Source organism: Suricata suricatta, chromosome 4 (genome assembly GCF_006229205.1).
Source record: "Suricata suricatta isolate VVHF042 chromosome 4, meerkat_22Aug2017_6uvM2_HiC, whole genome shotgun sequence".
In the NCBI taxonomy this organism is placed as follows: domain Eukaryota; kingdom Metazoa; phylum Chordata; class Mammalia; order Carnivora; family Herpestidae; genus Suricata; species Suricata suricatta.
In genome coordinates this window covers 12,934,918-12,950,120 of record NC_043703.1, presented here as the reverse complement: position 1 = coordinate 12,950,120, position 15,203 = coordinate 12,934,918, and the positions used below count along the sequence as shown (strand labels likewise).

General features: G+C 42.3%; 1 protein-coding gene across 7 annotated transcripts in view; it reads left to right on the top strand.

The window, feature by feature from the left end:
- MBNL2 (muscleblind like splicing regulator 2) overlaps window positions 1-15,203 on the top strand; it is a 152,505-nt gene that overhangs the window by 100,272 nt on the left and 37,030 nt on the right. For all 7 annotated transcript variants that reach the window (XM_029936519.1, XM_029936516.1, XM_029936522.1 and 4 more), the window contains exons 3-5: window positions 1,241-1,405; window positions 11,618-11,818; window positions 14,515-14,778. In XM_029936519.1, coding sequence (XP_029792379.1) covers window positions 1,241-1,405; window positions 11,618-11,818; window positions 14,515-14,778 — 630 coding nt within the window. The remainder of the gene's footprint in view (window positions 1-1,240; window positions 1,406-11,617; window positions 11,819-14,514; window positions 14,779-15,203) is intronic.

Genomic DNA, 15,203 nt, shown 5'->3' with positions numbered 1-15,203 from the left:
TGTAGTTTCAGTTTACCTGTCTTTACCAGTTAATGCGGGATGGCAATTTCACATGGGAAGCTGCATGACACATTCACAATATGAACTCGAGACTAAGGGGACACACTGACATAGAACCATTGTTACAGAATTTTATTAGCAGAAATGTGGCCAATTCCTTCTGATGTCCCCAGTACCTGCCTGTGTCCTACACGCAGCAGTGACACAAACGTTAATGCTGCTAACACAGAGCCTGAGGACGGCATCGGCTGGTGAGCACAGACCGCTAGGACCGAGCCCACAACTGACATCTGCCCTGCTCCCCGGCGGCGAGGGAAGGTTCACCCTGGAAAGGGAGCCAGCACTGCCAAAAGTGCAGCCGAAATTAGTGTGAAACAGGGTGAGAACTCCAGATGTTGAGAATTTGGATGACTATAAACAAATTTGTTTCCCCAGATCCATCAAGTTTGCTGTTTAAAATTATTTTTATATCTGGTAAACAAACCCATATTCTCTTTTCTTGGTTGCAAATAGACTAATTCTTTAGGGAATGATAATATTCATACCGGTTAGCACTGTTTTCTCTTCTTTCTCCAGAAATTGTATAATTCACACTAACGTGATTATCTCGACTGGTAGTTTTGAGAGCTTGGGAACTCAGTATGAACTCTACATTGGCAATTACCCACCAAGACTGGTTTTATGCACACCTGTCACCAAATTATTTTTTTCGCTGGGCCAACTTTAACATCCAAATGTTACTCTGGCCATCAACATGCTTCAGACATTCCGTTTCATACAGTTGTTATGGGAGCAGGGCAGGGACACGGGGTAACCTCTTTGTGTAGCCAACAGATACTCAAAGACTCCTTTTGGTCAGTCCCAATAAATATGCTCCTCTGCTTGCCTTCCACACTGCCTAGGAAAAGGGTCGGCCTTTCCTCCTGGCACTCACGTTTCTTTAGAGTCTTTTGTCAGAGTTGGAATCCACTAGAAAGAAAAACAGTTTTTAAAAAAAGTCTCTGGAACCTTCTCTGCTGAGCAGGGTTGAGCAAGGTTGATAATCACCTAATGCCTGTTTCACTCCTTGTGTGTTCCAATCGGTTGTATGTTCCTGCGGGAGCGTCGGTGCCCGCGCATGCGCACACGTGCGCTCACACGGGTTCATTGCTTTTGTGTATACACGGAGCGATTGTGAAATGGTTGGTAGTAGAAAAAGACTTCTCCTAACAGTCCTAAAACCAAAACATTCGTTTTACAGGGCCGTTGTTCAAGAGAAAACTGCAAGTATCTTCATCCTCCAACACATTTAAAAACTCAACTAGAAATTAATGGGAGGAACAATTTGATCCAGCAAAAAACTGCTGCAGCGATGCTGGCCCAGCAGATGCAATTTATGTTTCCAGGAACCCCACTCCATCCAGTGGTGAGTATATCGCATCTAATGATGGGCTTGATGATTAAAGTGTTGGTACGGGCAGCGCCACATTGACCTAAAATGGCCTCCCTCTACTTTGTCTCTGGCTACAATTAAAGCAAATAGCTTTGAAGCTAAATGGATGCTGAAAATAGGGTTTTTGAACTTATTTAAATGGAAAAAGTGTGTATGGAAACAGTAGGCGAAGACCATTTCTAAGCAGTATCTGGGAAATCTGTGTTCTCCCCACCTCCCACCACCCCCCCCCCTCGTGCTCACCAGTAAACTCCGCATTTGAACCCGTCGTAGAGCAGGAGTTCTACATTTTCATTGAGGATACAAAGTGATGATCTATGTAAAGAGGAGGTTTCGATGCCTAATGTGTTGTTAGCAATCTAGCAGGTAGACGATTTCGTTCAGTGGCATCGTTTGAAGGATGAGTTGAAGGGAGAAACCAGAAAAGTTGAAGGATTTAGTCGATGTCACATAGCTAATAAGCTGTGGGGCGGCGCTGGAGCTCAGACATTCTGAGCAGGGTGCTTTTTCTACAGTGTGCTCTGCCTGGAGCCCCACGGCTTAGAGAGAGAAGTCCGCCTTCGCCACCCACACCCGCTGCCTCTCCAAGGCCTGCAAAGGGTGCGGTGGCCCATGGCCAGGGCCCCAAGATTAAATGCTCGGGGGAGTTCAGGCTTTGAAGATGCATCGTGTCATATTTTCTCCCTGATTTCAGTGTTGGAAAGTATTTCCTTAAAGGTCTGGAAGTTGTTTTAGGAACAAGGCCTTGGAGGAAAGGAGTGCATTTGGCTCCCGTGGATTTCATTTACATCTGTGAATTATTTGTCAAAAACAAGCTAATTTAAAAAAAAAAAAAAAAAACCCACACACAACAAAGCCAGTAAAGTGAGAGATGTTTGCTTTTTTTTTAAAGAAGTGCATACACAAAGGACTATTGTTTAAAAATTAGTCTTTATTGTGTGAAAAGCCCGTGTTATTGAAAGCTGCTAAATTAAAAAGGACGCTACAGCTGAGATGTACTTTGAGTGTCTGCGGGATGAGATGGGAGGGCGGGGGGGCCCCGGAGGAGGGAGGATCTGGGCAGATTGTTAGCAGTTCTGCTCTAGAGTGGGGGCACAGAGTGGCTCTGCCCAGAGTAAAATAAAGAAAAATCCAGCTGCATGAGGATCCAGCATAAGTAAGATGCAGCCTTTGGGGGTAGACAGAGTCATCAGAAGGGCAAAGTAAGATTCAGGCCCAGGGAATCATGACTTTGAATGAGGCAAGAAATGCTTCTTGGAGAAAATCCCAAACAAGCGTACCCAAAGGTCGAGTAGCGGGGAGCCTAAATGTAAGGACAACATAGACCGAGTTCTGCATACATTTAACACCAAATACAGGCCCTTAAGTAGATCTGCTTAAAACCACACACACATGTATAATTTACGGTTCTTTATTGATGTTCGCACATAAATTATTTTATTAAATTACCTAAAGCTAAAATACTTTAGTTATGCATCTTAAATGTCTGTAGGAATAAATTTAGAGGCACCAAGATCAACACAGTCACACTGCATTGTGTGTCTGCCCCACTCATTTTCATCATTCACTTATTATTTATTTAGAATTCATAAAGAGTGACCCCACTTAATAATGGTAATATTATTAAGAAAAGCCCGTTCCTGTCGTTAGCTGTTAGATGAAATTATTTTTGAAAGGTATGTTTATGTATTGTCTCAAATATTAAATAGAAGTTAATAATCATGATTTGTCTATGAAAAGGAATATTACATTTAAATATTTTAATAGAGGTTTTGTAAATCACAAGAAATCTCAGAATAAAAAGTGTGATAAACCTAAAAATGATCAGCTCTACAAAAAAATAACTTCAGAATCTCAGGAATGCATTAGTGACCTCGTACAGTAGAATAAGCCAAATGATTACGCGGAACCCGTAAATGTCACTTCTAAGGAAAACCGGGTCGTCTCTGCAGACACGATTAAGTTAGGCGCCTTAAATGGGGCAGTCCTCCTGGATTACATGCAGCCACAAGTACCCTTATGAGAAAGAGGCAGAAGGAGAGTTGACACGTAGAGGAGAGGACAGCAATGTGCCCACAGAGGCAGAGACAAGTGACGAGGCCACAAACCAAAGAACGCCAGCGGCTGCCCGAAGACAGAAGAGACAAGGAATAGACTCTTCCTTGGAGCCTCCAAGGGAAGCACGAAATGCCAGTGCCTTGCTTTGGGCCCAGTGAAACTGACTTCAGACTTCTGGTCCTCAGAACAATGAACAGATAATTTTTTGTTGCTTTAAGTCGCCAAGTTTGTGGAAATTTCTCAGACCAGCCACAAGAAAGTAATACATGCAGGAATTGCTTAAGACAAATACACTGACAAACACGGAGTAGCAAGTACCACTCCAGTTTTAGGTTTCCTTCTAAGCTAAACTTCTCTAAAAAACTGTGGATATCTTTTTCACTCCCTCTGACTTCCATCCACCCTAGACCTAAGCCATTGACTACCTCACCACTGACCACCATATTGCTAAACCAGTGGTCACTTGTGCCTTCATTGTATTCATCTGACCTCTTAGCCACATGCGACATATGTAATCAACCTCTCCTTTGTGAAATGCTACTTCCTCTCTAATATGTATTCGTCTTCTGGAAAAGGCTGGAGGGGTCGCCTCTATGTTCCTGTGCTGTATGTTGAGGCTACTAAACATTGAGGTTCCCAGCACTGGACATTTCTTCTGTTGACTCTCTCCTTGGTGGTCACATCCATCCCTATGGCTGTAAATCATACACAGGCTAAGAACTTTCCAAATATGTCTTCTCCTCTGAGCCCCAGGCTTTTATGTCTAACTTTCTACTGTACTCACTTTTAAATTTCTCCCAGGAACTTGACATGGTCAAGCTCAAATTGTTGCTCTAAGTTCCCATTTCAGTAAATGCAACCAGTAGCTTCAAAAACAAAATCAAGCAGATTCTCTCACATGCAGTTCATCAGCAAGTCCTGTCATTTCTGCTTTCAAGTCTATTCCCTTCTCGAACTCCCCAAACTCCCATCTGAGCCACCATCAAGCTCTCAGTCAAAATACCTTAGAAGCATTTCCTTTCTAATCTCTCGATTTCCATTCTTGCTTTATTCCAGGGTATTCTGCATACAGCAGCCAGAGGAATATTTTTAACACATAAACGCATCATACCACTCCCTTACTTAGAACCCTGCAGTGCCTTCCCACTTCGTTAGAGACAAAGCCAAACATGTAACCATGACTGTGATCTATAATATCATCTGTGGCCTGGCCCCCTCAGCTCACCTGCTCATCATGGGCTGCTCTCTCTGTGTTCACTGAAACTGAACTTTCAGTTCTGTGCAGACACAGTGGTCTTTCTTGACTCATGGCCTTAGATCCTGCTGGAAATGTCTGTCCTCCTGCTCTTCACATATTAACGTCATCTTATACGGAAGGACTCCAAATATGTTCCCTGCAACTTGCCACCAACCTCCATCAAACCTCCATCACTATGAGTAAGGCCTTCGCATTTCTGCTTATCCACAAAAATAAATTGTAGTTTTATTTGTTTGTTCTCTCCCATTAGGGCTTAGGATCAATCAATGTGCACACAGTGTCCTGGTACAATGTTTATACTATTAAATACTTACCGAATGAAAACACAAACCTTTCTTTCCTCTTATGTCTCAAATTCACTATATTTTAAAAGTACCCTTAAGTTTTTCCTGTTGGCAGTTTTTCTCTCCCCAGTTCCTAATAGGAGTAATTTGTCTTGTCCTTTCCTTCCTCACATGCTGCACCTCCCCCAACACACAACCCTTCATATGCACACTCAAGATAAAGAAGTGAGTGGCTGGAACTAATACATGAGTTCACTAATATCGTAGGATACAAAATCAATACACAGAAATTTGACATATTTCTATACACTACTAGTGAACTATCAGAAAGAAAAAATAACAATGTCTCATTTCTGACTATATCAAAAAGAATAAAATACCTAGGAATAAACTTAACCAAGAAGATAAAAGACCTGTACACAGAAAATTATAAGGTATTGATGAAAGAAATCAAAAAAGGCACAAATAAGTAGGAAGATATCCCATGCTCATGGATTGGGATAATTAATATTGTTAAAATGTCCATTCTACCAAAGGCATCTACAGATTCAAGTAATCCCTACCAAATTCCAATGGAAGTTTTCACAGAACTAGAACAAATAACTCTAAAATGTATATGGAGCCAAAAACCCTGAATAGCCAAAGAAATCTTGAGAAAGAAGAATAAAGCTGGAGGCATCATGATCTCTGATTTCAAACTATATCACAAAGCTGTAGTAATCAAAACTATATAGTATTGGCATAAAAACAGACTTATAGACCAATATAGCAGATAGAGCGCTCAGAAGTGGACTCACTCATATAAGGTCAACTAATTTACAATAAAGGAGCCAAGAATAAACAATGGGAAAAGTCTCTTCAATAAACAGTGTTGGGAAACTGGACAGGCATATGCAAAAGAATGAAACTGGACCACTTTCTTACACCATACACAAAAAAGTAGCTGAAAATGGATTAAAGACCTGACTGTAAAATCTGAAACCATTAAAGTCCTTTCCTAAAAGAAAATATAGGTGGTGACATCAGTCTTGGTGATGATTTTTCTGGACTTGATAACAAAAACAAAGACAACAAAAACAAAAATAAACAAGTGGGACTAAAAAGCTAATCTTTTTCAAAATAAAAAGCTTCTGCACAGTGAAAGAAACCAGCCACAGAATGAACCTATGAAATGAGGCAACCTATGAAATGAGAAAAAAAATATTTGCAAATCAGAGATCCAATGAAAGGTTAATATCCAAAATATATAGAGAACTCCTCCAACACAATATCAAACAAGCAAACAAAATCCTATGCCTTAAAAAATGGGCGTTTTTCCAAAGAAGATATGCAGGTGGCCAACAGGTACATGAAAAGATGCTCAATATCACTAATTACCAGAGAATTACAAATAAAAACACTATATGACCTCACATCTATTAGAATGGTATTATCAAAAAGACAAGAGGTCCCAAGTTTGGTCAGGATGTGGAGAAAAGGAAATCCATTGCATTGGGAATGTAAAATGGTGCAGCTACTATGGAAAACAGTATGGAGGTTCCTCATAAATTTAAAAAATAGAGGGGCGCCTGGGTGGCTCAGTCGGATAAGCATTTGACTTCCACTCAGGTCACGATCTCACAGTTCATGGGTTCAAGCCCTGCATCAGGCTCTGTGCTAACAGCTGGCTCAGAGCCTGGAGTCTGTCTTCGGATTCTGTGTCTCCCTCTCTCTCTCTCTCTGACCCTCCCCTGCTCACGCTGTCTCTCTCTCTCTCAAAAGTAAACAAAAAACATTAAAAAAAAAATAATTACCATACTGTCCATCAATTCCGCTTCTGGGTTTTTATCCAGAGAAAATAAAAACACTTACTTGAAAAGATATCTGCATGCCTGTGTTCATTGCAGCCAAGATATGGAAGCAACCCAAGTGTCCATCAACAGATGAATGGATAATGCAAATGTGATATATATAAACAATGAGATATTATTCAAGCATAAAAAAATGAAATCTTGCCATTTGCAACAACATGAGTGGACCAGGAGGGCATTATATTAAGTGAAATAAGTTAGAGAAAAGAAATACTATATGATCTCACTTATATGTAGAATCTAAAACAAAAAAACATCAAGGTCATAGATACAGAGAGACAGATTAGTGGTTGCCAAAGGCAGAGGAAAGAAGCTGGCAAAATGGGTAAAGGGGGTCAAAAGTACAAACTCCCAGTTATTAAAAAAGAAAGCAGTACAAGGGGATGTAATATTCAGCATGGGGACTACAGCTAAGAGTTGCTGTAGTAAGAGTTGCTAAGAGAGTAAATCTTAACTGTTCTCGTCACAAAAATTCTGTACCTACACACGGTGATGAGTGTTAATGACTTACTGTGATCATCCCACAATATGTACAAGTATCAAATCATTACGTTGCACACCTAAAACTAGTAGAATGTTGTATGTCAGTCTTACCTCAATTTAAAAAAAGAAAAGAAAAAGAAGTGAGGTACGGAAGGTAGCCCTTAGTAGGATAGAGATTTAAAAGCCTATATACCAACCTGTCCTTGGGGACAAGGTCTTGCATTGAGTATTCTGACCTCCGGAGATGCTTCTGGAAGTAAAGAGAGGAGGCTTAAGGGATGCCATGTTTTAAGCCTTTCAGTTTGAGTGCCAAATACCTACCCTTTGAAGTGAAAGTCTTCTAAATGTATGAACTCTCACGCTCCTGTTTTAAAAAGTCAATTGACTAAATTTTAAACCCGTAAAATACCCAGGCCACTTAGTCATTACTGCTCAGCGCTGATCCTTCCTTGCCACTACAAAGTATCAAAGAAGGTGTGCTGAGTGTGTGTGTGTGGGGGGGGGGTCTTTGAACTTGGATCTACTGGTCTTGTGCACCCAACAAGAGGACTGGCATGGGAAGCTGAGGAGAGAAACAAGCGCGTGGAGTAAAGAACAGAGGTTCGAAAGGGCAAGGCCAGCCATTCCGAAGCCATTGTCTCCCACGCGGTCCTGGAGCTCTGTGTCCTGGCCCGTCCTGCTGCAGCCGGTTCTGAGCGACACCGAGGACCAAGCGGAGCCCGCCCCAGCCAGCCGGGAAGCCGCCCTTCTGCACGGAGCGCGGGGTCCCAGGTGGTGCGCGGCCCAGAACCTTCAGCAAGTGCCGCCGCTCTCTTTTCCCAGCTGCAGCTGAGCACTGAATGCAGACGGTGTCAGCCTGGACTCTACCTGGGGAGTTTCCTTTGAATCCACTTTTCCAGGGCGGCGGCACTGACACCAATGTTCAGAGCAGCCTGGCCCCTCCCATCATGGGAAGGCGCTGACTGACTGTGGGACAGGGCTCCCCGCCAACGCTCTGGCTTTACACTCAAACACATCAGGGCTGCCGGAGGGTTTTTTCTCCCCTTTTCTGTTTTAAGAAATTACCAAAAAAAAAAAAAAAAAAAAAAAAAAATGCTAGGGAGTGCAGAAGAATGGAAATAGCCCCAGCCTGGGAATCAGGAGTCCTGAGCGCTTTGCCTCAGCAGCATTGACCTTGGGGAATCCATTGAGTCTATACTCTGCCTTGCTTCCACCGACTGTGATGCCACACTTGCTCCTCACGGATAATGAGAAGGTTAAAGAAGAAGACAGTGTGTGTGAGAGTGCTTTGGAAACAGCCAACTCTATGTACACGTAAGGTGGCACCGTCAACAATAAGGGTGTGCCCATCTCTGAGAATTACCATAACTGTTTCTTTACTAATCATCTTCAATGAAGAACACTATATTAAAAAAAAGAGAAAATATCTCATTGAATCTTTCTTCATAAGGCCTATCAACTTTTAACTGTCAGCTTAACATGAAAGAAAATAGGTATTTTTCCCAGCCCATATATCAAAAAGGAGAAGACATTTGCTATCATTAAATAAGAGTTATACCTCTATTATTATCTTGCCATGCTGATTATATTCCTGTTGTAGAAGCATTTGTTTAACTTTATTTTTTAATGTTTATTTATTTTTGAGAGAGAGACAGAGCGTGAGCAGAGGAGGGGCAGAGAGGGAGACACAGAATCCGAAGCAGGCTCCAGACTCCCAGCGGTCAGAGCCTAACACGGGGCTCAAACCCATGAACCACCAGGTCACAACTTGAGCCGAAGTCGGGTACTTAACCAACTAAGCTACTCAGGAGCCCATGCAACATTCATTTGAGATCATTAAATTAGATGAACAAGTAATTTACATTTTTAAAAGTAAAATTTTTCTGTTGCTAATAGATTTATTGATATCCAAAAGGGTTTTAGGAAATGAGTTTTTTAAGTGCTTTTTTATTTATTTTTGAGAGAGAGAGATACAGCATGCACATGGGAGGGTCAGAGGGAGAGGGAGACACAGAATCTGAAGCAGGCTCCAGGCTCTGAGCTAGCTGTCAGCACAGAGCCCGACGTGGGGCTCGAACCCACAAACCGTGAGATCATGACTTGAGCCGAAGTCGGATGCTTAACCAACTGAGCCACCCAGGCGCCCCTCAGGAAATGAGTTTTGAGGCTCTGACAACCCACCAACAGTCAAAGCAGCCTGTATTTATGTCACCACACTGACCTGGCTTCAGATGACCCACAAGGGGGAGGGTTGGGAATTTGTTGCTGCAGAAAATCAAAAAACGGGCGTGTGGGGGAGGGTTCTTTTCTCTTAATGTTTACTTTGATCATTGGTCTCTGCATTAAATTACACATTCAGTACAAGTGTTTTAATAGCTATTTGCACTCTCCATCTATGACAGTGGTCTCCAAACTGGGCCACACATCGGATCACATAGTAAGTTTTTTAAAATGCAAATTTCAAGGCCCCTGCCTAGACCTATTGAGTCTGGCGATATTTCTATTTATGAAATTCCCCACAGGCATTTTTGATTTAGCTAGTTCTTTGAATCACTGATCTGTTGTGATTTACCACCTTTCAGAGTTGATTCTTTTTAATTCTAACATTAGATAGTCATACCATTTAAATCACTTGGCTTTTTTTCAATAGCACTAACCCATAAAAGCTATAGTTTCTGAAAAACCACAACTTTCTGTAATTATGGTTCAATGGGTTGAAAATGGAAAACATACACATATAAAATTTTGAAGAAAAAAATATCCTGACTGCCATCTATTTCCCATGTTGAGACCTCATGTGAGGTCTCTGTCCCAAAGTGAATTTGATGTCTGAGCCACAAAGATCTAAGAAGTCCTTGTGGGAGGCTCTAACCTCGGCACAGACCATTAAAATCACCGCTGGCAGCCCCCAGCCACTGTGCTACAGACCTCCAGACCCTCTGAGAAGTCCTTGCACAAACTACCAATAATTCACTGTTTTCTAACATGAGCATTCATAAGAGATATTTTTCCACTATTGCTGTCAACAAAATATTTGTTTAATAATAAACATAGATTGTTATTTTCTCCATATGTTCAACCACTCATTCAGAGCCATAAATAGAAGACAAGAATGTTACTCACAACGTATAAATAGAGGAGTAGCGAGACATGGCCAAGAACATGGTTTGGTTATTAGAAAATTGCATTAACACCTGATTGCAAATATCTGTAAACTGGTCCTAAAAATAAAGAAGGGAAAAGTCACCCGCTAGCTAACAAGCCAGCCAACCAACAAAAACCATTCAGGTACAATTTGGTGTAAAATTTATTCTAAGAAAAACCTTTGGTGTCGTACACTTTTAACATTGGTTCTAGAAAAGTGAAGCAAAGTTTAGTGTTCTCTTAATTATTTCCTTTCTGAAAAGCATATTTTAGGTGGAATTTTGAAAATAATTATCCCATCAACCCCTTAGCATATTTCTTTTCTGGACAAGGAGTATAGTGACAGAGAAGTTTAAATGAAGTACCGTATGCCTTTATCACTATCAATGCCATTGATTTTGACCTGGGAAACGAAACTGAGTTTTAGTGGCCAGTTGAAAAATTGGCCAATTAAAAAGTTCATGCTCTCTTGTAGGCAGGGAAGGTTAGGTCTAGACACTGTTGAACTGCACCGAGAATAGGTCCATGTGAAAACCATATGAACATTGGGTACATACATGCTAGTGACGGAAGATGGGAGCAGGATGCTGAATCAGAGCAAATACAGTCCCAAATAATTCCCACCTTTTGAGAATGTGTGAACTCAGTCAACTTGAAAATCAAGCTCTGATCACGATTTTTCTTTCTCTCCTTTTTGAGATCCATGGAAAAGAAATCACAGATTAGGAGTCCATACTTCATAGGTTTTACCCCCTTACTGTTATAACATTCAGTGCTTGGAATGATGAGCATTTACAGTGAGAATTACTGTTTTTTCTTGAGAAAATTTTCATAGGAATAAAAATTTAATCCTCCCCCTGTGACTAGGTTTCTATAATGTTCTCGCATGTGTTTGTAGAGTTTTAGAAAGAGAATTTATACATGGATTTTATTTTTTTAAGCAAAACAAAACAGCCAATCTAATGAACTTTCACAGGCCAGCATCGATTTATGCGAGTAACACAAAGGTTCTCGTGTCTGGTAAGTTTTGCTCAAATGACACTTGCTGGTGATTCTTAAAAGTTTTATTCTAAAGAAATCTTTGTCCTGTGTTGTCTTCCTTTAACAGCCCACTTTTCCTGTAGCTCCCGCAATAGGGACAAATACGGCGATTAGCTTTGCTCCTTACTTAGCACCTGTAACCCCTGGAGTTGGGTTAGTCCCAACGGAAATTCTACCCACCACACCTGTCATTGTTCCCGGAAGTCCACCCGTCACTGTCCCGGGCTCAACTGCAACTCAGAAACTTCTCAGGACTGACAAACTGGAGGTATTTCAATTCTATTTGTGGTTTGAGATGCATCTGGGGTAGAAGTGCACTTCTGTGTAAGTGAATGCTTAAGATATTAATTCAGTCTTGCAAAACAGCATGCGCACACACACTCATCTAAAAACCGTGCATTCGTAATTCTGTGGTTTCAATTTAAGGCAAATTATAAAGAAAATTAGTCTGTAGGGAAAGAATTAGTTTAGTACAGACTAAATTCAGCTGTTTGGAATGTGCGTTCAGGGGCAAAATATTTAACAACCAGGGGAGCCCTGACTAGGTCGCTGTGTAGGCCATAGTGATGGCTCCTAAGGCCTCCCGCTGGGCTAGGCATTAACCTTTGATGGCTCCTGGAAAGGTCTGAGAATGGGCAAGTAAGAAGTCCAGCAGGCAGGGCAGTTGGGGACACCTGGGGACAGGGTTAGGGGTAAGTGGCCCTATGACTCTTGACCACTTGGTATGATCACATTTCAATATTTTAAGAGCTAGTATGGTTATATTGGAATGTTCCAGAATATCAGCGCTGGTTGTGCGTTTGGTAAAGAAGGAACTGGAAGCAGGGTGTATGAAGTTATTGACTGAGATATTTTGTTTAACTTAAGTTCAAGTGTTCCATAAAAGTCAAGAAAACAAGTTCATGTAATTATAGAAGAACATAATTCTTAAGTCGTGAGCCAAGCCAACTCTTACTGGGTAAAATTTCTCTTTAATCAGAGTTAGAGGATTTTTCTTAGCTACTATATCCCGTGATATTTAATACAGCACTTTATGCAGTAGTATAAAAATTCTGATAGATTTTTTTAAAGAGCTCCTTTAGTGCCATTACCTATTCAAGTTGTTGGGTGATGTATCTATGGTTAGGATGTACATGGTGCTTTATGTTGGATCACCGGAGAATGTTCTTTCAATGTGCGTTTGTTTAAATATTTACGCTATAAATCTCGAGGGCAATAAAATGTTGCTGCCTGATATCAGCTTCAATCTGGCACATATGGATCTCAAAACGAGAAGCCTAAAGACCCTAACACTGCTGTTTTGATCTAGCCGGCCCCTGTGAATATAGAACAGACCTTTCATGCCTAGAAAAGTGTTTGGGGCTCCACCTGCTGGAGTCCCGCTCCACAGTTCTGTTCCTGACTGTGGTTTAGAAAACAAATTAAATCAGCCAAGTTGGGAACAAATCGTCCTCCCCAACAGGACTGGTAGACAAAGACATAGAAAAATAATTTACAATGACTTTAGCAGGCCTTCCTGCGGTTCATTTCAGGCAAGGAATGAAGCCGGCCGCCCACAGACCCTTGGTAAATGCTTGATGGCTGGTCTGCACCTTTGATGCAGTCAGGCTGGAGGATTCCATTTAGAGAGGAAGGCTTACTCAGAATTGATGGGAACATCTTAGTAGTTTTTATGTTGTACATTTTATGAACTGAAGATCAGAAATATTGGCTTATATCCAAAGCAAGAGGAGACAATGAGCCATCTTGTGACTGATCTGTTTACCCTTCAAACCCTCTTGGCCACTGGTCAGCGAAATTGTATTTCCCAAGTAAGTTTGACTTTCACAAAGCTTGACTGTCACATCAGTGACCTTCATGTAACAGCACTGATCGCCTTGATGCCAACCACCCCTTATACATATCGGCTTTGGAATTAGAGCCTAAAAGGAAAATCACTTACAATTTTACTTGTAGTTCTGTCCTGCTAATAATATTTATAAATATAAGCATTATGTCTAGAGGTCATTCATGTCATCTTATATTATTGATATTCAGGGCAGAAGTAAGAGTACGCTTTAAATTCTAAACAAAACTTTCTTAATTCGGTAAGTTCTCGATGCACCGGAATTCTTAAATGATGGAGCGTTCCATAGTAACAACACATGAGTCCTTCGCACTCTATTCCTACTTCCCTCCACCATATCTTTCCTTTTATCTCTTCCCACATTTCTCTTCTTTTTGTCATTTCTTTTTTATATATATTCTTTCTATGCTATCAAAACTAATAATAGAGTGACCATAAATGCAAGTTTCAATGTCTTAGACACTGTTGTTCTGACTCATGATTATAAGTACAAGTTATCTTTTTAGAGCCGGGGAGTCTAGGGGAAAACAGGAGTATTGAGTTCACCCCACCCACTTTCCATCCTCACAGAAGGAACAAGCTTATTCCCCCTCCCTCCCCCGTCCCTCCTGGAGTTGTACAGCTGTGACCTGGTGCCTTGACCTGTGATGACACTACCCCTCCGTGCCAAAAAACCAATGGCATCCTAGAGTTGTCAGAGTAGGAAGAGATTTGGATGTGCATAGAGATGTCCAAATTATAGACTATCTATCGGTCAGTATATATATATTATGTCCTTATTATTAGAGATGTATACACTAGCCCAGAGACAAATGGAGGCGTTGTTGATTTTTATTTCAGCAAAAACTGCGGATTTTGACTTATGTTCTCAATACGGAGTCCCACCCCAGAAAAGAGGGCGACGCAAAACTCAAATTAGCTTGTCAGGGACTCTAGTGACTTGAGCTGTGCACAATCTAATTTTTAGTGAAATGGAACAAAAGCCACCGTTAAAAGAAAGGAAAAGCATTTGTTCCTTTTTTTTCCCCCCAACCTAAATGATGGCTGCGCTCAGAGCTGGTGCCCGGCGGCCATCAGCCTTTCTTCTGCATCGTCTGCTTCTCCCCGCTGTGTCCTAGGTATGCAGGGAGTTCCAGCGAGGAAACTGTGCCCGGGGAGAGACCGACTGCCGCTTTGCACACCCCGCAGACAGCACCATGATCGACACAAACGACAACACCGTAACCGTTTGTATGGATTACATAAAGGGGCGTTGCATGAGGGAGAAATGCAAATATTTTCACCCTCCTGCACACTTGCAGGCCAAAATCAAAGCGGCGCAGCACCAAGCCAACCAAGCGGCGGTGGCCGCCCAGGCAGCCGCGGCCGCGGCCACAGTCATGGTAAGTGGGGCGCGCCCGCCGCGCACCTTCCTGCGCCCGGGAGCGCGCGCGCCCGGAGCCCCCCGCGCGGTTCAGACGCTCCCCCTAACGATCCGGACCTAGGGAAGGCTGCTACTCCTGCTGCTCCGCTGCCTAAGTTCTGTTGTTGTTCCTCCCGTTTTGTTTTGTTTTGTTTCCCCCTCCTTCCCTTCTCCAGCACAATAAGTAAATCCCTCAGGCGCAGGGAACCCCGCGAGGCGCCTGCGCCCTGCCCAGGGCGGTCCGGCTGCGAGTCAGGCCTGCGCTGGCCATGGCCCCTCCTGGGGGCTTAGCCTTAGCCCTGGCAGGTGCCGCTGAGCCCTGCAGCTGCGCGCCGGGTGGCCCTGGGAGCCGGGAGGCTGGCAACAGGTGACCAGCGACGGGCTCGTCCTACTCCTGCCCCCCCC